The sequence below is a fragment of the Lampetra planeri genome, chromosome 56 (assembly GCF_965212315.1).
Source record: "Lampetra planeri chromosome 56, kcLamPlan1.2.h2, whole genome shotgun sequence".
NCBI lineage: Eukaryota > Metazoa > Chordata > Hyperoartia > Petromyzontiformes > Petromyzontidae > Lampetra > Lampetra planeri.
The window spans coordinates 5199454-5226742 of NC_136162.1; the positions used below are offsets into that span (position 1 = coordinate 5199454).

The following is a 27289-nucleotide window of genomic DNA, read 5'->3' on the forward strand; positions in this document are numbered from 1 at the left end:
ATTTTACAAGGCGGTGCAGCGATTCTCACCGCACTTAATATTCTAGGCCTCACCTACAGGGCAGCAGACAAACTGACAAGAAATACTTTTAAACCCCGATTCACCAGCTGCTTCCAGGCGACGTTCAATATCAACCCATGCTACTGGCACCTGGCAGCCCCATGCATGCATCCTATTACTATCTTTAAGGGCCATTAACACGAGAAGTAACTCTTGCAGCAGCAGGGATGACAGCTGCTGGTCAAGACTGGTGACGGAATGATAGCCAAAGGAGAAAAAACATCTAAGAGGAAGCAGCAATGATTATCACCTTTAACAGGAGCGCTACAGACTACTGCTGATGGCAGCAAGGTGAGCAGGCCAATGCACGTAGCGCTAGCTTAGCCATTTAAACTTAAATCTTCCCGTCGACAAGTCCTCTTGCACCACAAATTATGTGCGTCCTGAACTTCTTTCGCACCGTACGTCACCAACCGTGCTAATCCGAGGTGATCACGCAGGACATCGGGGGCTATGTGGCCCATACTTCACCAAACCTGGTCAGTGCGAGTTGGGTGAAGGCAGGCAGCATAGGAGGATGCGAGAGCATACGAGCCAAGACCCACACAAATGGAGCTTGCCGCAGCTCGACACAGATTATTTTGCACGCCACGTAACGCCGCCACAGCCCGGGACGACCTGATATGCACGTCGATTGCCCATCCAAGCACAAGTCAGGCTCAAACACCCTGCACAGCTTCCGACATGTGACTGGGTCTGGGCACAATCCGGCAAACCGGGTGGATGGATGACAGGAAAACATTCAACCTCACTGTGTGTGTGTGCGCGTGTGTAAACGGTGACCTTTAAACCAGATTTAAAAAAACATTCCCTGCAGCAGGCGAATCAAACTCAAGGACACCCCAATGCATGTACAAAAATCACCACCGCCACCAAAAGTACGTCCAGGCGCATGCACTCAGTCACACGTACAAAGAGCCTGCCATGCAGCCTAACACGCAGGGGGCAAGTGCAATAATGTTATATTGTCCAGCACCTTTTAAACGCCTCGACGGAACACGAGGTGGGATGGGTGGATGCGTGGATGGGAGGGTGCATGGATGGGTGGGTGCGTGGGTGGGTGGATGCGTGGGTGGGTGAATGGGTGGGTGAATGGGTGGGTGGGTGAATGGGTGGGTGAATGCGTGGGTGGGTGTGTGGGTGAGTCTGTGGGTGAGTGGGTGGGTGAGTGGGTGCGTCAGTGGGTGCGTGAGTGGGTGCGTGGGTGGGTGAGTGGATGGGCGCGTGGGTGGGTGCGTGGGTGGGTGAGTGGGAGTGGGTGAGTGAGGGGTTGAGTGGGTGGGTGAGTGAGTGGAAGGGTGAGTGGAAGGGTGAGTGAGTGGAAGGGCGAGTGAGTGAGTGGGTGGCCAGAACCACGCCCCAGGTACTAATCTAGGGCTGAGCAGACCTAGATGACCACGCAGCACTGGGCCGGATATCGCAACTCGCAACTTCGTTATCCGTGGCCAGCAATATGAATGCCGGGGTCGCCGGGTGCACAAAAAAAACCACGGTGACAAATCTGCCCACAACAAATATTACCACAAAGTGTACACACAAACACGACCAAGGAGACACAGGCCCCAGTTCAGATTTAAATCACCGGGTTGCCGGGTTCATGGCGCAGCTGATAACCACCATCGCTTCGCCATAACCCTATAACACAAAGACAAAGGATCGCCCCCCCCCCTGTAAAGGCTGTCATAGACTGTTGGGGCAAGTGCTGTTAGCGAGCACCTATGAAAGGCGGCATGGCACACGAGGGGGTGGGAGGCCTGCACGACGCCCTGCCGCCTTTGTCTCCCCAGTGGCGATGTTTACTACAAAACGCACCAGGTACTCCCCCATTTAAAAACACACTCAAGTGACACATGCTTATACACACACGGTGACACACTCGCTCAAACACACAGTGACATACACACAGTGACACACACACTCACTCACACAGTGACACACACACTCACACAGTGACACACACACTCACACAGTGACACATTCACACACAGTGACACTGACACACTCACACGGTGACATTGACACTCACTCACACACTCACACGGTGACATTGACACTCACACACTGACACTCACACACACAGACACTCACACACGGACACACACACACTGACACACCGACACTGACACACTCACACACTGACACTCACACACACACTGACACACTGACACACACAATGACACACACTCACACTGACACATTCACACACTGACACACTCACACACACCGACATCGACACATACTAATCACCGCCGCTGCTTGCTCCATATAAACGCAACACAAATCGCAATGCAACGGTAGCGACATCACCCAACACAACAACAGTGATCAGTCACCACACACAAACACACACACCACACACAAATACACAAACACACACACAGACATACACACACACACACACAGACAAACACACCACACAAACATACCACACAAACACACACACCATGCACCACACACAGACAAACACACACCACCCCACACACATACAAACACACAGACAAACACACACACCACACACAAACACACACAAACACACCACACAAACACAGAAAACACACACACCACACAAACACGCACACCATGCACCACACACAGACAAACACACACCACCCCACACACACACAAACACACATAAACACACACAGACAAACACACACCACACACAGACGAACACAAACCACACGGTTTAGCAGCAGCAGCTTTGCCGCCGCCGCCGCGATGACCTCTCTCCAACCCTCACAGGGCACGGATCTGCGCCACTGCCAAACTCCCCCCCCCCACCACCACCACCACCATCGCTCCCCTCAGCACACAGAGAGAGACATTTCTTATTTTAAAGAGTAGCGAGTTTAAACTCTTTTTGCTTGTTGTTGTTAACGATGTTGTTGTTGTTGTTACCTTGGCGCCACTTTGAAACGCTCCTCTGCCGGCAACGCAAGTCGCGACCTGCCTCAGCACGGCGGCCGCCATCTTCCAGGGCTGGAGGCTTGTGGGAGGACCGCGTTTTTGTGATGATTCTGACGGCGATCTTCTCGATTTGGTAGAGAGATTCCTATTCCGGAGGAGGTAGAGAGATTTTATTCCGGAAGAGGTAGAGAGATTCTTATTCTAGAAGAGAGATTCTGGTGGGAGGACCGCGTTTTTGTGATGATTCTCACGGAGGTCTTCTCGATTTGGTAGAAAGATTCTTATTCCAGAAGAGGTAGAGAGATTCTTATTCCAGAAGAGGTAGAGAGATTCTTATTCTAGAAGAGAGATTCTGGTGGGAGGACCGCGTTTTTGTGATGATTCTCACGGAGGTCTTCTCGATTTGGTAGAAAGATTCTTATTCCAGAAGAGGTAGAGATTTTAATTCCGGAAGAGGTAGAAGTCTGCCTTCCACATCATCTAAAGCAGGGATTCCAGAAGAGGTAGAGAGATTCACATTCCAGAAGAGGTAGAGAGATTCTGGTGGGAGGACCGCGTTTTTGTGATGATTCTCACGGCGATCTTCTCGATTTGGTAGAGAGATTCTTATTCCAGAAGGGGTAGAGAGAAGGGAAATAATAAAATAATAAAAATATAAAACAATCATTTTTTTCAAATTTTCTTGCTGTGGATTTCACACCTGATGATGATTGCTTGTGTTGCAGTCGAAACGTCGTGAGAATTTTAATTGTTTTATATTTTTATTATTTTATTATTTCCCTTCTACGTTACTTTACCGAAATAACCAAGAATATGAATCCCTGCAGTCACGAAAGCTTTAAATCAAGATTTCGTTTCTGTTAATTCGGACGGCAATCTTCTCGATTTAGTAGAGCAGAGATTCTCATACCAGAAGAGGTGGTAACACTGCCTTTCTACACCATCCTAAAGCAGGAATTCTGGAAGAGGTAGAAGACTAGATTTGAAGCTTTCGTGACTGCAAGGATTTAGGTTTTTTCGGTAAAGTCACGTAGGTCTGTCATTCAGACTGTCTTCTCGACAGACCTGTTCTCCACCTGAGGACGGCTGCTTGCGTTGTGGCCGAAACGTCGTGAGAATTATTTTATTATGTTTTATTTTTATCATTTTATTATTTCCATTCTACGTGACTTTACCGAAAGAACCAAGAAGATGAATTCCTGCAGTCACGAAAGCTTTAAATCGAAAGATATTTGGGAACTTTATTTATTTATTCCGGAAGATTCCACCGCCGAATTATGTTTTTTTTACATCTTCCGGAAGATGATCGCCCCCCTCCCCTCCCCTCTCCCCCCCTCCCCTCCCCCTTCCCCTCCCCCATTCCCTCCCCCCCTCCCCTCCCCCTTCCCTCCCCCCTCCCCTCTCCCCTCCCCCCCTCCCCTCTCCCCCCTTCCCTCCCTCCTTCCCTCCCCCCTCCCCTCTCCCCCCTTCCCTCCCCCCTCCCCTCCCCCTTCCCTCCCCCCCTCCCCCTCCCCCCTCCCCTCTCCCCTCCCCCCTCCCCTCTCCCCCCTTCCCTCCCCCCTTCCCTCCCCCCTCCCCTCTCCACTCCCCTCCCCCCTCCCCCACCCCCCTCTCCCCTCCCCCCAGCTAAACCGATAGGAGACGCAACGAGCGTCTACCGGTTTCGGCAGAGAGAGAGAGAGGGACGGGTGGAGGAGGAGGGATTTTACTTCCCGGTCTGAACGCGTGGCCGCGTGGCCGCGCCTGATGGTGACCCGGGGCAGACGTTTCTCGTGAGCACGAGAGGCCCCCTAGTGCCCCGCGCGGGCGGTGGGAGCTTGAGTGGTGGTGAGTGGTAGGGGGGGTGGTGAGTGGTGGGGGGGGGGAGTGTGGTAGGTGATAGGGGGGGTGGGTGGTGGGTGGTAGGGGGGGTGGTGGGTGGTAGGGGGGGTGGTGGTGGGTGGTAGGGGGTGGTGGTGGGTGGTAGGGGGGGTAGGGGGTGGTGGTGGTGGGTGGTAGGGGGGGGGTGGTTGGGGGTAGTGGTGGTGGGTGGTAGGGGGTGGTAGGGGGTGGGTAGGGGGTGGTGGTGGTGGGTGGTAGGGGGGGAGGTAGTGGTGGTGGGTGGTTGTTAGGGGGGTGGTGGTGGGTGGTAGGGGGTGGTGGTGGGTGGTAGGGGGGGATGGTTGGGGGTAGTGGTGGTGGGTGGTGGTGGGTGGTTGGTAGGGGGGTAGGGGGTGGTGGTGGGTGTATATTTGGAGTTTGCGGGTCTCTCATCATCACGGTGGTTAGAAGACGGTAACGACCTCGCCTGGTGGACAGGAGGTCGTGGGTTTGATCCTGACCCTGACGCCTGCTGCTGTATATTTGAAATTTGTGATGATGTGTGACGAAGGGGGGGGGGGGGGTTGAGAAATGTGACGTCACATCAAAATGCGCAACTTTAAATAAATATAGAATTGTTATAACAACACTAATTGTTATAACAACACTCATACAACATCAATTAATTAAATATACTTTTTAATAAATGTTTTCTCCGACTACATCAGAGTGCAGCGCCACATTAAATACGCACTACAATGACAATAGTTTAAAGCGATTTGAAGCATGTTTTATTTTCCTTCCATGCTCTTAAGAGTATTTGGCTGTGATAAGTCACTTTGCTGAGCTATCATTTAGGGAAAGGTCGTTTCTGAAAAAGGAGCTGTAATTTATCTTCTTGGTTCTTTCGGTAAAGTCACGTAGAAGGGAAATAATAAAAATAAAACAAAATTCTCACGACGTTTCGGCCACAACGCAAGCAGCCGTCCTCAGGTGAAGAACAGGTCTGTCGGAAAGACAGCGTCTGAATGAAACACCACCAGGCTTGGAGCGTATATTTAAGCTGGGCTGGAGGGTGAAGAGCGCCTTGACAAAATAATTTGCATATCAATAGGAATTTAGCATATTTATTGGAAATGCAGATATGGGATTAGTCATTACTTGTGGAATGCGTAGGAGGTGGGCGGGGGGGTTTCAAAGTCATAATATGCCCGTGCATTACGCAGGATTAGCAGCATCAAAGGGAGGGAGTAAGATTAGCATTACTAATCGAAATTTGAGCTGTAATTTGTTTTAATGTCTTTAAATTGTATTATTTCTTCCTTCCAGCCTGCACTGCGGTGTTGCTGTCAATTCTCCCAAGTGTCCCCAGCCCTCTGCCAACACAAGTCCACCGTTCAATGCTTCGTTTTTGTTAAGCGTCTGAATAAGTTAACCTCGCTGTTTAGCTTTAAAAACAAAATCATGCTCGCACACCAGAGGTCGCAACCGGGTACCCGATACCCATATCCTACCCAATACCCGTCTTGTCTCTTCTCACAGTTCAAGTTCCTAGAATAAACCCACCCGCGCCTGCAACATGGCTTCATCCCAGAGGTCGCAATCAGGTACCCGTACGGGTACGGCCGGGTACGGGTACCCGTTTGCGACCCTGGTGCGGCCGGGTACGGGTAAGGAATCAAAACCCGTTTGCGACCTCTGTCCACACCACTGTCAAACGCAATTCCTTTACCGTGTTGTGATTTTGCTACGTCTGAATGGACACGCGCATTAGATTGGTTCACTGATTCTTTTGCAGGGCCTTTCATTTGACCTTGCAGCAATGGACAGCTGCTGTTGGGTTTTGTGACCGCCAGCGTGAATTGCACAGCGCAGCAACTTTTAATCATAGCGTGGGTGAGCACCCACTGAGCATGCACCGAACACATGTTTAGGGTTCTTGGGATTCGGTAGGAATGCCTGGAGCCACATCTGAGACAAATTGAGCCACAAGGTCACGAGGTTAAACAACACTCATCCCAACCTGCTGAAGACACACGATGTGAAAATCAAACATCTTTCTGATTTCGATTTAAAGCTTTCGTGACTGCAGGGATTCATCTTCTTGGTTCTTTCGGTAAAGTCACGTAGAAGGGAAATAAAATAATTCAGACGCTGTCTTTCCGACAGACCTGTTCTTCACCTGATGACGGCTGCTTGCGTTGTGGCCGAAACGTCGTGAGAATTATTTTAGTATGTTTTATTTTTATTATTTTATTATTTCCCTTCTACGTGACTTTACCGAAAGAACCAAGAAGATATTTCTGATTACCTAGTTATAATTGAGTAAAAGCGGTATTTTACATTTTAATGTTTTTAGAATGTTGTGAATAGGAATCAGTGTTTCCCCCAATTGTATCCCGATTATGCCATTGGCGGTCATGCCATGCAAAGATGTACCAATTGGGGTCTCTGGCTGAGCAGTGAACCCCTTTTGTGGTGGCGAACAGCCCACGGAAGTTGATATCACAGAACTACATCTGAGGTCCAACAGCCATTCTAACAGTAATCTCGTGTACGTCCGCATCGCTTATAAAGCTCGGCGAAGAATGTTCCCACCTGTCACGTGGTTCGTGTGTTATTTTGTCCAGTAATCTGTGTGTGCTGCTGAAACTAAGGGTTAGGTTCGCTGCTGAAACGCTGCTGATTTTGTACACTCCCAGAAGGCTATGCGGCTGTGTAAGGAATACTTGAATGTGTTTTATTTTGTGTGGACAGACGGATTTGAGAAAGAAGTGTATTATTGTCTGCTCCTTTTGTCATTTATATTCTCCACAATGATGCCCATGATTATTTTGAGTTTTATTTGTTCACGGTGTCACTCTAATTTTCTATAGATGTTTACATATCTGACCTTTAGACGTAGCCACCTATATCTCGTTGAACTCTGTATGCAGTTTTGAAACTTTGAATCTGTGTGTTGGGGAGCAGTCCTGAGTCCCCCCTATGTCGAATCAGCCTTAAATGAGCGCCTGGTGCAATGTGTAAACATCGTCACTGGGGAGACAAAGGCGGCCGGACATGGTGCTGGTCACCCACCCACTCGCGTGCCGTGCCGGCCTTCGTAGGTGCTCGCTAACAGCACTTGCTCCAACAGTCTGTTAAGGCTACACGGGGGATCTTTATCTGTCTTTGTGTGTTTCTCTTTCCAGGACGTGTGAACGCCGAGTTGTGCAGAGTAGAGACGCCGGGGGAAACGGACCGCGCTTGTGATCTCGATGTCGGCGATTCTCACCCAAACTTCTCAGCGCTGTCTTCGCGCTTTCTCCCGCCTCGTGAGCAATCCCGCAGCGTGCAAGAGTCTGTGAGTTCAAGAATCCTCAGTGGGCTGCGTTGGGCCATCTGATGTATTTTCAGTTTGAAATGTGGTGCATTGCCCTTTGATCAAATTAGAATCGTGATTTATACATGAGGAATCCGAAGAGCTATGAAGCTCTTCTTCACAGATGTCCAGTCGGGGCGGGTAAGAACGTTGCAACAACCAACAGTTACAAAAACACGATAGCAGTGCAAAGCACAAGACGGGTAAACAAATCGCCCAAACCCAAATACAGTAAAACCTTGGATTGCGAGTAACTTGGCCTGCGAGTGTTTTGCAAGACGAGCAATTAAAACAAAATATTAATTTGATAAACGAGCGAGGTCTTGCAATACGAGTAGTACGTGTATACGCTTTGTCTGCCGAGCGTCACGTGATCACAACTGATATACGAGTGCTTTGGATTACAAACACGCTTCCGGAACGAATTATGCTCGCAATCCAAGGTTTTACTGTACAACTAAACCATCCCCATCCTACCAGGCCAAAACCCACCGAGGCATGAACTTATTTGTCAGAAGCGACCTGGTCACGAATGATGGCTCAACGAAGTGGCTTATCACGTGGGAATGTATTGCAGCAAAATCATCTCAATGCATGTTTCAAAATGTGGAGGTGGGGGATGGTGCCTGGATAGTGCTTGGAATGAGTGACCCCACCGCAGAGGTCGCAAACGGGTTTTGATTCCTTACCCGTACCCGGCCGCACCAGGGTCGCAAACGGGTACCCGTACCCTACCCGTACCCGGCCGAGGTACGGGTAGGGTACAGGTATCGGGTACCTGATTGCGACCTCTGGGATGAAGCCATGTTGCAGGCGCGGGTGGGTTGATTCTAGGAACTTGAATTGTGAGAAGAGACAAGACGTTGGGAAATGAGTGACAAACGGTGACTCACCAGTGACTCACGGCCTACCCGTACCCGGCCGCACCAGGGTCGCAAACGGGTACCCGCACCCGGCCGGGTACGGGTAGCCGGGTATCGGGTAGGGTACGGGTATCGGGTACCCGGTTGCGACCTCTGCCCCACCGTGCATTACACAGATTGTGAGCGTATGCTGTGGGGCCACCTGGTGGGCACAAGTCGTACACAGCAGCCGAAATCAATTGCACTGAAAACGCCACGTGGCTTGCTGGCTTCAACCCATACTGACCAATTCTAGTCTGATAAGCTCTCCCCCCCTCTCCACCTCCCTTCAACTTGCTTATAAGGGATTACATCTTGAATCATTGCTTCACTTGATGCAGCTAATTCGGCTGTGACGGTCCCACCTGATGACGGAGACTTGTGTTGCCTCCGAAACGTCGTGATTTTTTATTTTATTTTTATTTTGATGTTTTACTTACGTGACTTAACCGAAAAAACCTAAGAATACCATACTGACCAGCTTGGTGAAGTACGGTTACATATTACGCCGGTCTTTGGCGCATGGTGGTCGTCTGTCCTAAGCACTCGTCCAGGCTCCGTCCGCCTTAGCGACTGATATCCGGGGTGATGGATCGCGTGCATCCTCGGTGAAAGGTTCATCGTCTCCGTGTGGACACTGCGATTGCAGGCAGTACAGCAAAATAAATTGTTGTACTGTGATTCTACGCTCCCACCGACCCACACTGACCAGCTTGGTGAAGTATGGTTAAATACCCCCCACCCTCCCCCACCACGACCCACACGTTGTGTGGGGTGACGCTCATCCAACAGTGGATTGACAAAAAACACAGCTGTACATCCTAAATTTGAAGCTTTCGTGACTGCAAGGATTCATACTCTTAGTTCTTTCGGTAAAGTCACGTAGGTAAAAAAATGAAATTAAAATTAATAAAAAATAAAGCAATAAAATCACGACGTTTCGGAGGCAACACAAGTCCCACCTGATGACGGAGACTTGTGTTGCCTCCGAAACGTCGTGATTTTATTTTTTTATTAATTTCAATTTCATTTTTTTACCTACGTGACTTTACCGAAAGAACTAAAAGTATACAGCTGTACATGTACAATGGGAAGCCTGAGGACGGCTGCTTGCGTTGTGGCCGAAACGTCGTGAGAATTGTTTTATTATGTTTTATTTTTATTATTTTATTACTTCCCTTCTACGTGACTTTACCGAAAGAACCAAGAAGAAGTAAACAGTGGTCAAAAATATGGGTAGACTGGTCCCCACCATGGCAATGTGGAATTTCCACCACTGGCTTTGCGCTGCCAGCATCCGTGACCAACTGTCGCATTGCCCGTTGGGAGGATGGAGAGACACCGTTAGTTTTTGATGGAAGCTTGCATGGCACAGGAGGCCACGGCACTAATTTTAGGTCCAACTCAACAAACGGGAGCGCCAGATTTAGATACCACTTGGCACCGCCGTTATGCATCGTTGCCAGGAGTATAGCCCTGAACACTGTCTCGACACTTCCACACGAGGATGCTGTGCCCTCTTTACCCAGTTCGTTGCTGTGACTTGCCGATTCACGCCCCACTGAACGCCTGTGAAATTAAAGGGCTTTCATAGCTCGTCGGATTCCTCCAGCCAGTCTGAATAACGATTCCGATTCGGGGTTCACGTGGTCCATTTACCCAACAACTTTTGTTATTGTTTGGCGTAGAGGCACAGCGTACCGTCGATGTGTGTGGTTGCGCGTCTAGGAAGCCGGGGCCGAGCCGACCCTTGAAAAGCGCCGTCTCTGCCGACCACCGGCACCACCACCACCAAGAACGCCGCCCCGGTGTGGGCGTGATGGTCGTGGTGCACAGCGCCCTGCGCCCCGGCTGTGTGCTGCTGGGACGCCGCAAGACCGGCCTTGGCGCCGGCCTCTACCAGCTGCCTGGCGGATACCTGGAGTTTGGGTAATGCAGCGGCGTACGGACCACGCGAGTGGGGTCCGAATACATAAACTCGTTACATACGTGAACTCTCGGTTTAAAGCTTTCGTGACTGCAGGGATTCATCTTCTTGGTTCTTTAGGTACAGTCACGTAGAATGGAAATAATAAAATAATAAAAATAAAACGTAATAAATTTTTGATTTAAAGCTTTCGTGACTGCAGGGATTCATCTTCTTGGTTCTTTCGGTAAAGTCACGTAGAATGGAAATAATAAAATAATAAAAATAAAACATAAAAAAATTCTCACGACGTTTCGGCCACAACGCAAGCAGCCGTCCTCAGGTGGAGAACAGGTCTGTCGAGAAGACAGAGTCTGAATGACACACCCCAGGCTTGGAGCGTCTTAGAGTCGCGGCATCTCTTCAGAAAGGTGAGACTCGATTAGCTGAGCCTTCTTATTTCGTGACTGCAGGGATTCATATCATATCCCTGCAGTCACGAAACCGCCACTACGGGGTGGGATTCCACAAAACTTTAAGATCTTTCAACAAACTCCGGGATAAGAAGACTCAGCTAATCTAGTCTCTCACCTTTCTGAAGAGATGCCGCGACTCTAAGACGCTCCAAGCCTGGGGTGTGTCATTCAGACTCTGTCTTCTCGACAGACCTGTTCTCCACCTGAGGACGGCTGCTTGCGTTGTGGCCGAAACGTCGTGAGAATTTTTTTATGTTTTATTTTTATTATTTTATTATTTCCATTCTACGTGACTTTACCGAAAGAACCAAGAAGATACGTGAACTCGTTTTGTTTAGAACTGCTGTTTGTGTTTAGTTTGTTGTCCTTCCCCCACACCTCCGATGAGCACGGTTGGCTACGTACGGTGCAAAATAAGTTTAGCATACGTACATAGTGGCCATACAGCCCAATCTCCGAACCCCATATTGTAAAGCAGTGTAGTCTGCGTTCCTTCATCGTAGGAGGAACAGCAAAACGACATGAACTCTCTATCCTGAAGCCATCCCGTTGTGGCTAGGAGACATCGACTTTGGCATTTAGCGCCCGAACATATTGCTGCTATCATATGCAACAATAGAGTTTGAATGGCTTGTGGGTGTCCGTGTTATCAGTGTTTTACGGAAGCATATGGGATGCTTATTATAGTTGTACCGGGGAGTTGTCCGTCGGTCCGTCTCCGGAGACTTATGTTCATTTCCGGATAAAGTAAAAATACTGAATCATAATGAAACTGATTTTGTAATTAAACTATTAAACTATAAACTATTTGTATTTTACCAGGTAAGGCCCACTGAGCTATATAGCTCTTTTTCAAAAGCGCCCTGGACACATAATATCATGTGGAAATTTATAGCCTTCAAATACTCTAAACACGTGTTTATAAACGTGGAGGGAAAAACCAGAGAAAAATCCACGCGACCGCGGGGAGAACATGCAAACTCAAAATACGCAGGTATCAGTGTCGGGATCGATCCCACAACCTCCTGTACACCATGCGAGGTAGTTAACATCTCCTAGCCACCGCTGCGCCCTGCATTCTTTGCTTCTTCCCCACCCTGTATCCCCTCGGCAGAGGTAACTGGGTACCCGATACCCGTACCCTACCCGATACCCGTACCCGGCCGGGTACGGGTACCCATTTGCGACCCTGGTGCGGCCGGGTACGGGTAGACCGTGAGTCACTGGTGAGTAACTGTTTGTCACTCATTTCCCAACGTCTTGTCTCTTCTCACAATTCAAGTTCCTAGAATCAACCCACCCGCGCCTGCAACATGGCTTCATCCCAGAGGTCGCAATCAGGTACCCGATACCCGTACCCTACCCATACCCAGCCGGGTACGGGTAGGGTACGGGTACCCGTTTGCGACCCTGGTGCGGCCGGGTACGGGTAAGGAATCAAAACCCGTTTGCGACCTCTGCCCCTCGGCCAGCGAGGAGTGGGAGGAGTGCGCGAGGCGGGAGGCGCTGGAGGAGACGGGACTGCGCGTGTGCGACGTGCGCTTCTCCACCGTCGTCAACTCTGTGCGCCGTGACGAGGGCAGCCACTTCGTCACCATCTTCATGCGGGCCGCCGTGGATCTCGCGTTCCGGCAGGAGCCACAGAACGTGGAGCCACACAAGAACGAGGGTGAGGCGCGGGGGCAGTGGCCGGTGTGGCTCGGCAATTTAGCGCCCCGTGCCGGCAGCGCTGAGATTCTGGGTTCGATTCTAGGTTTAATTCTGGGTTTCAGCCACCCGTGAATAAGCCCAGTTCTCAATGGTAGTTAGTTCATGGTCTCAGCCCGGTCACCGTACATACATACTTTGCAGAATTCAGACTCAAGGACTCTAGGATATTTCCTGCACATCAGCCAGTAACTGGTTCCAGGTATTGTATGTAGAACTTAAATTTCGATTTAAAGCTTTCGTGACTGCAGGGATTCATCTTCTTGGTTCTTTCGGTAAAGTCACGTAGAAGGGAAATAATAAAATAATAAAACATAATCAAATACAATTCTCACGACTTTTCGGCCACAACGCTAGCAGCCGTCCTCAGGTGAAGAACAGGTCTTTTGGAAAGACAGCGTCTGAATGAACGTTGAACTTTTTTCCCACCGTACGTAAGCGAGCGCGCTAATCGGAGCTACAGCAGATCACCGTGGACTGCGGATCGTAGACGGAGCTGGCTACGGTGACCGTGATGGCATAGATGATGATGATGATGACGATGCTGGTGGTGCCGCCTCTTGGGTCATGCAGCTTGGGTGTGGACGCCCTGGGAGGAGCTGCCTCCGCCAAGTCAACTTTTCTGGGCCCTGGCCGTTGCCAAGCGGCAGGGGTACCACCCGTTCCGGGACCCAGAGGCACCGGCTGGAACGTGACCGCGAGTCTGGGCCACGCTGAGAATGGCGGTGGTTATGAGTGGGACCGCATGCATAAGAAGAAAACGGACTTCCCACCAAGCTGAGGCCAAAATGCCAGGATACCGTCGAGATGAGCACCACCCATATAATCGTTAAATGCACTGTGATAACGACACGCAGTATACAATGTATTTTAAATGCACTGGGAATGCATTAGCGAAGCGCACGTGTGTTAAATACACTCGCGAGTATGTTACGCGATATATGTATATTGAAATCGTGAGAATACATTATAGAGTGTGCAAGTGTTTGTTAAGTGTAATCGAATAGCATGTATACGTTTTTTTGGTGGGGGAGGGGGGGGGCTAATTATCTCTTGTAGATATTCTGCATTCTCATTCACGGAGCGCCGTTCATGGCAACCCAATGCTGAATCATGGTCTCGGGATATTTGGAAATACTTCGCCATGCCGATCAGTACGGAAGCTGTGGAGGGAGACAGCATTGACCTGGGCGTATAGGGTATAGGACGATACATTTATTTTTCTGCACTGCTATTTTCTGACCACCGTGGATGGAGTGCCACAGCCTTTGGCAATGGTTCTTAACTTTTACTGCAGCCTTGCACCTCTTTGGTTCTCAATCGTACAAAAAAAAAGGTTTCATGTTAATTAGTACACAGGTTTGATGAAACAAAGTAGTTATACTAACGTGACCGTGTTTAATTTCCATTTCGATTATTTACCTTCTAAAAAAGTCTGGCCGTGTCTCGCACCCCCAGAAAGGGCATCTCGCACCACCAGGGGGTGTGTGCGCCCCAGGGGAAGAACCACTGGCCTATAGCAACATGCTACAACCCATCAAACCTGCAATATGGATGCTGTGCTTGGTAGTCACCCATCCAGGCACTATCCAGCCTTTCGCCTGCTTAGCTTCTAATATTTGATGGGATCAGGTGCACTCGAGATAATTTGGTAACAGGCCATATATACGTTCGATACAATAAAAATATATATGTAAAAACAACAGTTTATAAATATATGAAATGTCAATAGAAATTACAGTAAAACCTTGGATTGCGAGTAACTTGGTCTGCGAGTGTTTTGCAAGACGAGAATTTTTTAAAAATAAATATTAATTTGATAAACGAGCGAGTTCTTGCAATACGAGTAGTACGTATACACGCTTTGTCTGCCGAGCGTCACGTGATCACAACTGATATACGAGTGCTTTGGATTACAAACACGTTTCCGGAACGAATTATGCTCGCAATCCAAGGTTTTACTGCACACAACTACTTATGAGTGGGGTGGTTTGCCCTATGAACTGCATTTTTTTAGGAGTAAATGTGCCACGGCTTTTTCAGGGCTTGTTCAAATGAGAGAAGAAAAAAAATCGCCCTGCATGAGCGTGTTGGTGAAATTGGGCATTCGAGGAGTCTCTGTCAAAACGGAATCATGTTTTTAATGTTTAGATCTTATTTACACGAACATATCATGACGGTATATTTTTCAGATCAAACTATCGTTCTTAAAAAAAAAGTGAAAAAACCCTAAACGAAAACCCCCTTGTGTCCTTTAAATACTTGAGACGCGTTATCTCGGGTTGTAGAATGTTTCAGACATGAGCAACACGAAACTTTAAAGTCTGTGACAACACGGCAACAGCTGACCCCCCCCCTCCCCTAGAGCCAGTGGTCCGTTTGTAAAAAAAAAAAATGTATACATTGCTGCAGTGACATCTATCACACAATTTTTAAAGTCACCTTTTTTAGATATATATTTTTTACTTCCAAGCTTTCGTCATACACAATCTGACACACACACAGGCTAGCTATCTTCAAAAAGAGTTATTTGCTATTCCGGCCGTCTTCCTTGAGAATTCAATTTAAATTAACGTTCGAACATGTTTTCCGTTCTCACAACAAATAAACGATCCTTACGGTGTCATAATTCTACCACTACCATGCGTCATGTACTGCGCCCTTCCCATGCACCACATCTCGGGGGCACATGTCTTGCAAACTGCAGGGTAAGATTATAAACACCCAGCAGTGTTGCGAAACCCACAACAGTAACTTGAGTTTCCATGGGAAAGCCAACTTGAGTCGACTCAAAACTGGTCGCAGTTGGAGAAATTTCTCTCGAACTCGAGCTGAAAGACAACTTGAGTCGGCTGACACATTGGCATTTCCACAAGTTGCTCCTGTTATCACACGAGTTGGGCACATCCCAGAAGTCGCAACCAGGTACCCGATACCCGTACCCTACTCGATACCCGGCTACCCGTACCCGGCCAGGTACGGGTACCCGTTTGCGACCCTGGTGCGGCCGGGTACGGGTAGGCCGTGAGTCACAGGTGAGTCACCGTTTGTCACTCATTTCGGGTACGGGTACCCATTTGCGACCCTGGTGCGGCCGGGTACGGGTAAGGAATCAAAACCCGTTTGCGACCTCTGGCACATCCTTGCCAGAAACGGGTCCTCGTGAGACTTTCCCCAAGAAATACCCGAATCGAATGTCACAACTTCGTTGCCGACAAAAAATGGAACGTCGTGATACGTAACTTCTATCGGTAAAACCAAACGCTATTGCCATTCACTCCCATTTCGATTGCACCGTGGACTGCTGATGTGTTTTCCGCTCGGCCAGAAAGCCGACGTAGGGAAACCCGTGCCGGTCAGTGAAGCGAAAATCGGCTCAGGGAAAATGTTGGGTTGTATCTTGAATTCACGGCCATCTAGAAATTTGTCAACGCACTGCTTGCAGCGGCAACTCGAATTCAAACTTGAGTTCAGCGTCTCGTGAAAACTCGAGACAGGGGTGTAGGTGCACCTGAAAGTGCAAGACCACAAACCAAAACATGGGTACTGGGAGGCCAGTAGTTTGGCAGTACAGTAAGTAGGTAGGTTTTTTTCTCCAGACATCTGGCTTTCTCCAAAATGACAAAATAAAAGAAGTCAAACATACCAAGCAATATCACCATGAACAAAGTGTAATTAAAGGCTTCCTGAATAAAGAGCATATTTATCCATATTGGATACATTTTCATTGAGAGGTGATGCCAATACAAATTGTATTGCCATCATCCAGTTGGCAAATTGGACAAAGTGTGTGGGCAACTGTGATAGGTGGGTGGGTGAATGAGAGTGCAGCTGGAGAAGCGGGCAAGGGTACAGATGGGCGAGCGGGCAGATGGAACAGAAGTTGGGCATGGAATCATTTGCCCCTGCCTGTCAATCGTAATAATTCAGGACCACAACACGATACAAAAGAACGCAGCATTTAGTTTCGTTTGCATTATCTGCCTCATACGCCGTCTCGTACGATCCGTGAAACTCAACGTAACGGCATCGTTTGCGTGTGATTTGCAAAACATCGTTCAGTGATCGATCGTGGCACGCACCATTGGATGCACGCCTGGTGAGAATAAGAATCAATTTTAACCGCCAAGGCCGTTACATGCCGAACACGTGGGGTAAGCGGTCGGGCTAGGTGAAGGGGTCGTCAACCAAAACAACTTGGAGAGCCATTTTTTTTTATATGATACAAAACTCAATATTTCAAGAGCCGCAATGCATGTGAATACATTCATGGGCTAGTGAGTGGATGTGCAATTGTGTTGGCGGGTAGGTTAAGTGGATGGGTGGGGCAAGCGGGTGGATGGGGTTGTGCGAGAGGGGTGTGAGACTGGTGGAAGATCTGTGTGGGCCGGTAGGCAAGTTGAGCGTTTGCGCGTCGGCGGCGACGCTTCACGCGTTATCGTAGTCGTCGTCGTCATCCTCGTGCTTGCGCTTGAGAGGGTTCGTGTCCGAGCTGCCCAACTGCTGCTGCTGCTGCTGCGACGGCTGCAGAGGGGAGTGCGTGAATGAGGCGCCGGCGCTGCTCGTAGTGATCAGGATGTTCTTGCCGGCCGCCACGAGCGACGGCGCGTTGATGAGCACGCTCTGCACCGCCGTGCTGATCGGCGTGGCTGGACACACCGAGAGAGAGAAGAACATTTGTGAAATCTCAAAACGTGTCGATATGGATTGTAAGTTATGATTTTTTTTGTTTTCCTACATTGGTACTGTTGGAATTTAAATTCAAACATTTAGCGCGATCTCAAAGAATTACCCAACAACCGAATGAGGAACACTTTTATAACAACTCGTGCAAAAGAAAGGTGCAGAGATGAGACGATGGTGAGCAAGTTTGTCATTGGGAGTATGGAATGAGAGAGGTGAACATCTCAAGTTCAAGTTAATGTATTAGGTATAGCCCTGTGAGCCATTCGGCTCTTGAATCGGGTGCAACCGCAACAAACAAAAAACATCTTAAAGTGAATATGTGACTAAGTGCAAACAGAAAATCCAAGAAAAGACAGCAAAATATTGCTGGATTCACAGCCAGCGAAGCTACGAAAATAATGAACGTATTTTCCGAATAAGACGGACTCTAGGGAAATAAGCCGTGGAAGGAGGCCCAAAAGGCCGTCTCCCTTGGTGCTTTTGGATGAACTTCTGGAGTGCGTTGATGTGCGGCGGGCGGGCTGGAGCTGAGCTCACATGGCTTGAGCGTGCTGGGCGTCGAGGGCAGCTGCAGCGTGATCCGCTGGCCGATGGAGACCGATGTCCCCACCTTGGTCGTCCCGGCCACACCCTGGGAGCTGCTGGCTCCTGTCAGAACAACAACAAACAACCCAGCATATGATAAGTGGTTTTTTACCCTTCTATCTGGCAACAAAACTGACACCTTTTTTACAAGGAGTCATGTTAACATAGACCACAATACCTGCGGTCATAATGCAAACAAAAACATAACTCTGATAATGTATGCACTGTCCTTGAAGTTGATTGGTCCACACCCGAGACAGCTTTCCTTAGAGCCTAGTCTCACGTGGGTTGGACCAGATGACGCCAAAAGGCAACCCATGTGAGACTAGGCTCTAAGGAAAGCTGTCTCGGGTGTGGACCAATCAACTTCAAGGACAGTGCACATTATCAGAGTTATGTTTTTTGTTTGCATTATGACTGCAGGTATTGTGGTCTATGTAAACATGACTCCTTGTAAAAAAGGTGTCAGTTTTGTTGCCAGATAGAAGGGTAAAAAACCACATCATATTTTTACTGGCAAATGAGGTTCCAATGGAACCCAACATATGTTCGCGATACAAATAACATCACAAGCTATACGTGGGATATAATCGGTGTTTCATGAAAATAATCGGGTTTTGTTGAGAAAGCAGATGTACCAGGGCATCCCACCCCGGAATTAACCCGGGACTTCGAGGACACGCTACTCACATGAATTGTGTGTCCTCAAAGCTCCCCGAGCTGCATTGGCTTCCGGTTGCCGAACGAATAGATTATAAGATCGCACTCATCACACACAAAGTGCTTGCCACAAATGCACCAAAATACTTCGCTGATGTCAAGGACCATAAACCATCAATCAAACTACGGTCATTCTGGCAGCGACTTTCGGCTAGCCATCGAACAAAAACGGGTCACCGCATTGCGCGCTTTCAGATGCGTTTCTGCGGCCGTCTGGAACGCTCTTCCGATATTAGGAAGCCACTGGAGCTATGCACTTTTAGATCTATATTGAAAACTAATTTCTTAAGAACTGCTTTTTGTGTTTAGTTTGTTGTCCTTCCCCCACACCTGGCTACGTATGGTGCGAAAGAAGTTCAACATACATATACATACATGAATGGCTCGGCAGGATTTTATATTGTAGAGTGGGGCATGTTGTTGTACCTGGGTAGGTGTCTAAATATATGTGGCTAGGTGTAGATCTGGACACACTTATCGGTGAGCTCCTCCGGCAGGCAAGGCTGCGGTGGCTGGGCATGCGAGCTCCATGACCCAGCCAACGCAGCCTTGCCTGCCCAAACAGATTTTGTTTGGCCGGATAGAGGGGGCTATACGGGCACGGCACGGCTTCAAGAAGAGATCGAGTGATGTGGTACGAGAGGACATGGAGCTGAGTGGACTCACCTAAAATTGGTACCAGCGGTGTCAAGATCGGCCTCTCTGGAGGAGGCTCGTAAAGGACGCTACTGGGTAGTTTGAGGCAGTTGCCCTCCAACAACAACAACGGAGGACAGAGGAGAGACGCTCACAACAACGAGCGGAGCCCCGGATGGTTAAAACACAGCAAGCTGGCACAGTAGGCACGCAGGTGGTACATTGGCCAGTCATCCCACCTGGGTCTGTCCAGTGGACCTTGCCAGCCAGCCTTTGACACATCACATGGCCTCGGAGTGCACCTAGCCTGGCAAGAGCACCATGGTGACGTCACCGCCACTTAGTGGCGAATGGCGGTTGTTGTTGTAGGTGGGTGTGGGAGTATGCGAGTAGGTGTGGGTACATGTGCCTTGACACTGCCTTTATAAGTGCTCGCGAACAGCACTTGCTCCAACGACCTGTGCAGGCTATATGGGGGGATCTTTTCTCTTTGTAGGTGTGGGTATTTGACTCCTGCGACGCTTTACCCATGGTTGGAGTGGCTGGGCGGCTGGTCACGCTCGTGCCCACACTCAGACGAGGGATGGTGATTCTTCCGGCGGGCGGCTGAGACTGCAGTGACGTTGGGGCAAACCAAACAACACAAGGTCAACGGGAACTTTATGTCAGCCGGTCCACCAGCCAAAATCTAGACCTGCTTGGCTCTAGCTACAGGCAGCAATTGTCACAGAAAACCTTGTTCATGCCACTAAGTATTTGGTGCACAATTCGTTTAATTGCCATTTGCAATGAATTCACTTAAGATGTGTACATTTAAATCACACATGGTTCTTGGTGCGATTAAAATGTTGACCAGTTTGTTTTTTGTATTTATTTAGCAGGTAAAGCCCATTGAGATATAAGCTCTTTTTGAGAGGTGATATGGCCACACATGATAACTCATCGAAGTGGCCTATGTCACATGTGGGAATTTATAGCAGCTGCCCAATATTAACGAATGTTTCTTAATGTTGAGTACAAAATCGAAGGATCCGGCAAAAAATCCGCATGACCACACGAACACCAAATATCGAGGCGTCAGGGTCGGGATCGAACACACAACCTCTGCATATCAGGGCAAGGGTAGAACACACAACCTCCTCTGCATATCAGGGCAAGGGAGATGACATTTTGCCACCTCTGCTCCCCATATAACTATCAGACGGCCTCATCGAAATAGCAATCACTTTAATAATTGTTTTTTTACCCTTTTATCTGGCAACAAAACTGACACCTTTTTTTACAAGGAGTCATGTTTGCATTGACCACAATACCTGCGGTCGGAATGCAAACAAAAAACACAACTCGGAAAATGTATGCACTGTCCTTGAAATTGATTGGTCCACACCCGAGACAGCTTTTCTTAGAGCCTAGTCTCACATGGTGTTGGACCAGATGACGCCAAAAGGCGTTGTGTTTTTTGTTTGCATCCGACCGCAATTATTGTGGTCAATGCAAACATGACTCCTTGTAAAAAAAAAAAAACGGTGTCAGTTTTGTTGCCAGATAAAAGGGTCAAAAAAACAATCATCATATTTTGCTACTGGCAAAGGACGTTCCAATGGAGCAATCACTTTTCTAAGACAACTTTGGGTGACCCATTACCTTCTTGGAGAGCGACTTCAGCCGGTAGTTCGGTGCAGTCAGGCAGTAGCGGTCAGGAGGCAGGCGCGGGCCCGCGTACGGTTTGATGAGCGGCAGGGGCGTCTGATTTTTCTGCCGCGCAATCTCCAGCAAAAACTGGCACAGACGACGGGAACACCCCAAAACACCACAGTCATTCTCTGTTGGTTCTTGTTCAAGATTTTTTTACGTTTCCTAAATATTATCACAATTGTGATATCGGCATCACGTCACGGAACAAAGAATCCACCTAGATCGCTGTCTTGAGCAGTGCAATCTTTCGTGATTAGGCTCGTGGAAGCAGACATCATAGAAATACTTCTGAGATTCCTACAAGTGATCCCTGGTCTACACATTACAAGTGATCTCTGGTCTACACATTATATATCCCTCCACATAAAAACCAACAAGGCTGCAGCATTGGTTCAATGCAAGCATACTCTTGACCGTTTTAGATAATAATGTGATTGTTTTGTGTCAGTTTTGTTTATGTACTGGGCTGCCAGACTGAGTTTTAAGCTTTGTTAGTGAGAAAACCATTTCTTTAAAATCATGGTAAGGCACTCAATGACAGAACTTTAACAACAACACTGACTTCGTATTCAAATGTATGAGACTGATATCACGCTGATGACACAATTCCATGCTTGATCATATCTTGAAAGTCTTTTTTTCTCTTATTGAATATTGCACTGCAGATTTTTCATCCAGAAGTAGACAGATCCTTGGCCAATTATGATGAAACAGGTGGTGTGGCTAGACTAGAGATTGCTCTGTTGGGCTTTCATTTGTGGCCAGGTAGCTTCTGAAAAAGAAGCTAATAGCTCAGTGGGTTGTACCTGGCAAGATAAAACAGTTTAGTTTTATTTGTATATTTTTTCAAGTGATTAGTTTACCTTTCTTATACTTTGCACTCCTATCGTGTTTTTTTGCATTGTTGTTGTAGCGTTCTGACCTGCCCCTCCTGGACATCTGTGAAAAAACCTTTATAGCTCATCTGATTCCTCCTGTATAAATATTCTGATTTGTTCATCTTGCAGTGGAGAGTTTGTAGCCTGCGGTGATCGCCGAAATGGGCAGCGTGTCCTGTAGCTCACATCTCTGGGTGGCGGCGAAGTAAAGGAGTGGTCCATGCGACACTGGATTGCCAATTTGATGTCATCCATGTCGATACTCGTTTTCTTGGCATGCGCGGAATACACCCTCGCTTCATCCAGAATCCCCGTCACGTACCCTGGTGAGAGGTGGACAAGGCACTCATCAAACAGGCAGCTCTCGGGTTGCTTTACCCAGTTTACATAATTATAGTTTTCAAGAAATATAAAGGGTGCTTCATAAAATGTTAACACTTCTGAGAATTTGCAACAATATCACAAGAAATGTGCCTCCAGGCTCTGGAGACCACCTGGAGAAGATTCCATGTATGTGTTGACAATGATGGCAGACAAGTGGATACTCTGACTTTTTTAAGCTATTAACATCACATTTGTTTTCATATTACAGTGTATTATCCGTTCTTTTTCCATTATAAACAATAGTCCCATGTAAGTGTTAACATTTTTTTAAGCATCCTGTACATAATGCTTGGGTTTGGCCCCAGGATCTAAGTGGTGATGCATTTTTCGAATCATTCTCGATTAGGTTTCATTTAAATACTGTCCAAATTCAGTTAATTGAAATATTATATGTAGGTATGTTACATATGGGCAGCAGCATAATTACGAATGCTAAATTAAAGCAATAGGCATTCAGCGATGTTAACAATTAATCAGTTAACATAAATTAAAATGCATACATAAAATATTTACGTATACAAACTAGACATAGGTTAATGTAGAAAATGCAACTGTACAAACGAGTCATAAGACATGAAAAAAACACAAAGTAGACTGGAGAGAAAAAAAAAAAATTTACTCTTGAATCAGTCCTGAATGGTGGAAATTCACGAAATTGGTGGGACTGTGAAAGCATTGCATGCTGAGCAGAGCCAGAACTTTAAACTTTTTCCATAGGGCTCTACGTTAATAATACACATATAATGGTGACTGCTCAGGTAAATATCAATACATCGATTTAAGGGTCTAAAGTGTGTGGCGGCGGGGGGGGCAGTAGCCCCCTTTGATCCGCCAGATGCCTAGAAAGTAGCATGCACGTGTGTTCATATTGACCTCATGGGATGCCCGTTAACCAAATCACTTTATCCAATCAACGTTTTGCCAGCAGCCGCACGTGATCGGCATTGAAAGTATAAAGTGAAGTTCACTTGCCCTCCACTAACATCATCGCCGATCGTTTGACTAGAGGACAGAACGAGTCATAAGGGGGAACCCAACATTGCCGAGCTCAGCGGATTTTTACCTGGTAAGAGATATACAACATTGTTTAGTTTTATTCGTATATTTCCGTAAGCAACGTGTTTACCTTTTCCCTATAACTCTGCACTCCTATCGTGTTTTTGTATTGTTGTTGTCACGTTCTGACCCCAGGCTGGACATTTGTGAAAGAGAGCTTTATATCTTATCGGATTTCCCACCCTCCGTATTCGGATTCTGAGTTGCACGGCAAAGGTAGTCGCCACTCACGGTAGGTGAATTCCAGCATTTGGTTGATGACCCTGGGCTCGTACTCCGTGACGCCCATGTCCTTCAGTATCGCCGCCATGACCTGCCAGACGCGACCACATGCCATTTATAAACAAACGTCGAAAAGACGTCGTGCCTCGGTGCGTAACATCATCAATCCTCGAACCGTGTCTGCCCTCACTCATCCACCTCGCTCGCTCCCTGTGGAGCACGAGGTCACAAAAACAAGCCCGTGCCGACCGACGGTCTTCGGCAGCTTTCTCTGCTTCACCCCCCCCCCCCAAGACGGCCCCACGGGTCCTTTAAGTTGGTCTTGAACGTTGTCGGGAGTTACCACTTCACCATACTTCACCGTGCTGGGTTGGTTGTTCAGGGGAGGGAGGTGCAGTGGCCGATATCATTCGCCGCTCGTGTTTGTCGCCGTGCCCAAGGGGGTCGCACACACGACATTTGCTGGGTGCACTGTGCTATTGTAGACACCCACCCCCACCAGCATCGGCGTTTCATTATCATTGCAAAGATTTGTAACACTCGTCGATTAAAAACGCAAGACTTGCTGCACCGTCATTGCCGGCTTCGTGTCTGGGGAGTCCACGCCACCCTGATGTTAACCATCGGAGCACTCTGGCCGCGCGCTTGCCCGCGACTTTAAAGAAGTATATTTTTTGTGAATATATACTTTGTTTTGTCCTTTGTAACAACGCCTCAGAATTATTGTCTGGACTCACGCCGAGCCTCGGGCCCGAGTTTTACGCGCAGATGGAGCCATTTAATCGCGTCTCGTTCTCGCCTCGGGTATTCCGATTGAGCGGGCGGGGGTCCCTTTTTGTTTAGAATATACGACAAGCGTACGGTGCGGTTTTTTATTTATTTTCTTAAAGAGTTAAACATTTAAATGCGAATAAAAATTAGTTCCCAAATCTCATACTTGCGCATCCTTCGGAGTACTCTTGGGCGCCGCCATCTTGCGACGGGTTAACGTCACCCGGCGGGGCGGGGGGGGCGTTATGACGTCAACGCGGATCGGCAACAGCGGGGGGGGGGGGTGAGGGGTGATGACGTCACCGTGGATCGGTTTCAGCGGGGGGGGTGAGGGAGGCGCGTGATGACGTCACCGCGGATGGGCAACAGCGGGGGGGTGGTAAGGGGGGGCGTGATGACGTCACCGCGGATCGGCAACAGCGGGGGGGGGGGGGTGATGACGTCACCGCGGATCGGCAATAGCGGGGGGTGGTGAGGGGGGGCGTGATGAAGTCACCGCGGATCGGCAACAGCGGGAAGGGGTGGTAAGGGGGGGCGCGTGATGACGTTGACGCGGATCGGCAACAGCGGGGGTTGGCGTGGGTGGGCGTGATGACGTCACCGCGGATCGGCAACTGCGGGGGGTGGTGAGGGGGGGCGTGATGACGTCACCGCGGATCGGCAACAGCGGGGAGGAGTGGTAAGGGGGGGCGCGTGATGACGTCGACGCGGATCGGCAACAGAGGGGGGTCGTGATGACGTCACCGCAGATCGGCAACAGCGGGAGGTGGTGAGGGGGGCGCGATGACGTCACCGCGGCTCGGCAACAGCGGGGGGGGTGAGGAGGGGGGGATGACGTCACATTTCGAAGACGTCTGTTTCGTCAGTGGATGCCCGTCAACCCATCACGGTTTACCGCGTATTCTTGTACAAGGGGAAATGTAGTTTTTGGGTCCATACGGCGACAGCCATTTCAATGCGAGCAACGACAAAAACATGTTTTGTCTTTTTGTGTTTCTCCCTTGTGATGGGACTTTGTAGGATGAACGTTAAGATTTATAAGGGTCACGGGGTGACCGATAAGGTCTGAATTTGCCACTGGTTCTTCACGTTCTGCAGATGTAGATGCCACTGGTTCTTCACGTTCTGCAGATGTAGATGTCACTGGTTCTTCACGTTCTGCAGATGTAGATGTCACTGGTTCTTCACGTTCTGCAGGTATAGATGCCACTGGTTCTTCACGTTCTGCAGATGTAGATGTCACTGGTTCTTCACGTTCTGCAGGTATAGATGCCACTGGTTCTTCACGTTCTGCAGATGTAGATGTCACTGGTTCTTCACGTTCTGCAGGTATAGATGCCACTGGTTCTTCACGTTCTGCAGATGTAGATGCCACTGGTTCTTCACGTTCTGCAGATGTAGATGTCACTGGTTCTTCACGTTCTGCAGGTATAGATGCCACTGGTTCTTCACGTTCTGCAGATGTAGATGCCACTGGTTCTTCACGTTCTGCAGATGTAGATGCCACTGGTTCTTCACGTTCTGCAGATGTAGATGCCACTGGTTCTGCAGATGTAGATGCCACTGGTTCTTCACGTTCTGTAGATGTAGATGCCACTGGTTCTTCAGGTTCTGCAGATGCCACTGGTTCTTCACGTTCTGCAGATGTAGATGCCACTGGTTCTTCACGTTCTGCAGATGTAGATGCCACTGGTTCTTCACGTTATGTAGATGAAGATGCCACTGGTTTTTCACGTTCTGCAGATGTAGATGCCACTGGTTTTTCACGTTCTGCAGATGTAGATGCCACTGGTTCATGTTCTGCAGATGTAGATGCCACTGGTTCTTCACGTTTTGATTATTCATTAGTCTGTTAATAGCTTCCAACATTATAAGTACTGTAATCATATTCCTCTTTCAAGAAAAAACTGCTCAAGACATTAAAAAAATATTTCTCAGCAGAATCCATGGTGTAAAGTGCATTCTCCAAATTTTATCCTATGAAAAAAAGGATCATTGATCGAAATGTCGACTTATTGTTTTGCCTTTAAGGCCAGTGTCATTGGTGAACGTGTTGCAATTTTAAAAATATATTTTAGAATCTTTGAAGCTTTCGTGACTGCAGGAATCCATACTCTTTGGTTATTTCTGTAAAGTCACATAGGTAGAAAAATAAAATAAAAATAATTTATCACGACTTTCGATATTATTTTCATTGTTTTATTTTTTTACCTTCGTGACTTTACCGAAAGAACCAAAGAGTATATTTTAGAACTTGACAGCTACCCCTTGTAGCCTTAACTGTTGGGGCAAGTGCTGTTAGCGAGCACCTATGAAGGCCGGTACGGCACACGATGGGGTGGGTGGCCAGCACCACGCCCGACCACCTTTGTCTCCCCATTGGCGATTTTTACACACCGCACCCAGGTACTCATTTGAGGCTGAGTCGACCCAGGGGAGGAGGCCCATGACCGGTTCAGACAATTGTCAATGGTGTTGGGCGCAAACAGAGATTTAACCCAGGTCACCAGGTTCTTAACGGAGTGCACTAGCCGCTA

General features: G+C 48.3%; 3 protein-coding genes across 6 annotated transcripts in view; 1 reads left to right on the forward strand and 2 right to left on the reverse strand.

Moving 5' to 3' along the window:
• Positions 1-3106, reverse strand: part of SUCLA2 (succinate-CoA ligase ADP-forming subunit beta) — a 36065-nt gene extending 32959 nt beyond the window's left edge. The window contains exon 1 of the mRNA XM_078618223.1: positions 2959-3106. Coding sequence (XP_078474349.1) covers positions 2959-3030 — 72 coding nt within the window. The 5' untranslated portion in view covers positions 3031-3106. The remainder of the gene's footprint in view (positions 1-2958) is intronic.
• Positions 3107-4630: 1524 nt separating this feature from the next.
• Positions 4631-15759, forward strand: NUDT15 (nudix hydrolase 15). Of its 4 annotated transcripts, XM_078618228.1 has the most exons (6): positions 4631-4794; positions 6566-6663; positions 7959-8110; positions 10759-10959; positions 12885-13081; positions 13693-15759. In XM_078618228.1, exons 3-6 carry the CDS (start codon positions 8025-8027, stop codon positions 13812-13814), a joined length of 606 nt encoding a protein of 201 aa, XP_078474354.1. In that variant the 5' UTR covers positions 4631-4794; positions 6566-6663; positions 7959-8024; the 3' UTR covers positions 13815-15759. The 4 variants fall into 4 exon arrangements, with proteins under 4 accessions (XP_078474354.1, XP_078474352.1, XP_078474353.1 ...); XM_078618226.1 differs by having other exon boundaries at positions 6097-8110; XM_078618227.1 differs by lacking the exon at positions 6566-6663.
• On the reverse strand, positions 15241-25014 carry LOC144735720 (transcription initiation factor TFIID subunit 9-like). The gene is made up of 7 exons (XM_078618224.1): positions 24919-25014; positions 23991-24072; positions 22506-22642; positions 21391-21525; positions 20274-20358; positions 18343-18453; positions 15241-17768 (listed from the first exon to the last, which is right to left on the reverse strand). The coding sequence occupies exons 1-7, from the start codon at positions 24952-24954 to the stop codon at positions 17548-17550; spliced, it is 807 nt and encodes a 268-aa protein (XP_078474350.1). The 5' UTR covers positions 24955-25014; the 3' UTR covers positions 15241-17547.
• Between the last annotated feature and the right edge of the window lie 2275 nt (positions 25015-27289).